General features: G+C 61.9%; 1 protein-coding gene across 1 annotated transcript in view; it reads left to right on the top strand.

The window, feature by feature from the left end:
* Notch1 (notch receptor 1) overlaps positions 1–1,598 on the top strand; it is a 38,649-nt gene that overhangs the window by 30,281 nt on the left and 6,770 nt on the right. The window contains exons 27-28 of the mRNA XM_033759006.1: positions 1–64; positions 837–986. Of these exons, the coding sequence (XP_033614897.1) occupies positions 1–64; positions 837–986 (214 nt within the window). The remainder of the gene's footprint in view (positions 65–836; positions 987–1,598) is intronic.

Below are 1,598 nucleotides of genomic sequence, written 5' to 3'. Positions count from 1 at the left end.
CGCTGCTCCCCAGCGGGGGCCGCGGGCGCCGGCGCAGAGAGCTGGACCCCATGGACATCCGTGGGTGAGTCCTGGTGCACAGGGACATGCACGCCCGCCCTGGCCAGCTCTGCCTGACCCTCCGGCCGCCCCACTTCGTGGTACAGGGGAGGGATAGTCCGGGAGGACCTGGGCATTCAGGTCCCACACAGCTGAGGTGTAGGGCCGGCAGCGCCAGTCTCACATAACACAGCAGCCTGTCACCCTCGTCCCATATGTGGGGGTGCCACTAGCTCCCACACCGACGTAGCATATCTGATTTGGGGAGGCTGGGCCACGGAGCCAGGCTGGAGCAGCTTGGTGTGCCCTGGTGCCAGCAGTTTGCCAGCCGTGGCTTTGCTGGCAAGGGACGTCTGTCACGGAGCCCAGGTTGATCCCTGTGGTAGGGCGGCTGGCCCAGGCACAGGGTCCTGGCTGGTGTGTGGCCTGCGCCCCCATGTTCTGAGCCTGCCACCTCCTTCCCGTCCCCTGGGAGTTCTGAGGGCTTCCATCCCTGCTGCGCCTCCCTGCGAGGGTGTGGGCTCCTCAGGTGAGGAAAGTAGGTGTTCTGGACACCCAGGGGAGCCCAGCAGGGCTGGGACGGGGCCCGTGCAGCACCACACTCAGGGGTCCATGATGAGCACCTGCAGCGTGCCCACGGGCGGCACCGGGGCTTCCTGGCTTGGGCCACAGGACACCGTGCCTCCTGCGGTTGCTGTCAGACCCGTCTGCCAGGATGGTTGGGAGGTGGGGGACAGTCCCCCGCTGGTGGCAAGGGACAAGGCTGCTGGTCCCAGCCCAGGTGCTTGCGTCTGCAGATCCATCGTCTACCTGGAGATAGACAACCGGCAGTGTGTGCAGCTGTCCTCCCAGTGCTTCCAGAGTGCCACCGACGTGGCTGCCTTCCTGGGGGCGCTGGCCTCGCTGGGCAGCCTCAACATCCCCTACAAGATTGAGGCTGTGCAGAGTGAGTGTGCGCGCCGCCCAGCCCCTCTGGGACAGGTGCCCAGTGTCCAGGGGGCGTCCTCCAGGGCTCTCACCCCCGGTCCCAGCTGCTTCTATGGCGGTGTCCTGCCGACAGTTTAGAGGGCGCTTTTCTGGAACGTTCGTTCCAGCGTGTCCTCCTGACGATCGTGACAGCTGTTGGGGAACTGCCCCAGGGGATGTGCACGGCCACCAGGAAGTGGGAGCTTTCTCTCCCCACCCCTTCCCCTGACTTTTCTTTGTTGGGTATTATTTCAAAATCATTACAGCTTTTTTTAAAAAGAGAGAGAAGGAAGAATCGATTGGTGTCATGTGAAGTGTTGAAGTTTGTATCTTGAAAATCCCCCTAAATCCTTTGTCTTAACAGCTCAATGCAAGTGCAGTGATTTGAAGTTGGCTAATCCTCCTCCCTGAAAAGGGAGAAAGTGAAAGCCGTCTCCAGACAGTCGGCTGGTGCAGGAGAGAATTTAGCGATAGTTTGCAATTCTGATGAATCGCATAGAAAATGACCTTATTTTGGGGGGCGGGACGGAAGAGGGCGGGTGAGGAGGCGCCGGCCGTGGAGCCAGTCCGCTGCCCTGGCCACCGCACAGCCG

Source organism: Fukomys damarensis, unplaced genomic scaffold (assembly GCF_012274545.1).
Source record: "Fukomys damarensis isolate Sample0158 unplaced genomic scaffold, DMR_v1.0_HiC HiC_scaffold_36, whole genome shotgun sequence".
In the NCBI taxonomy this organism is placed as follows: Eukaryota; Metazoa; Chordata; class Mammalia; order Rodentia; family Bathyergidae; genus Fukomys; species Fukomys damarensis.
The sequence above is the reverse complement of the archived record's forward strand: the minus strand, read 5'-3'. Positions and strand labels throughout refer to the sequence as shown.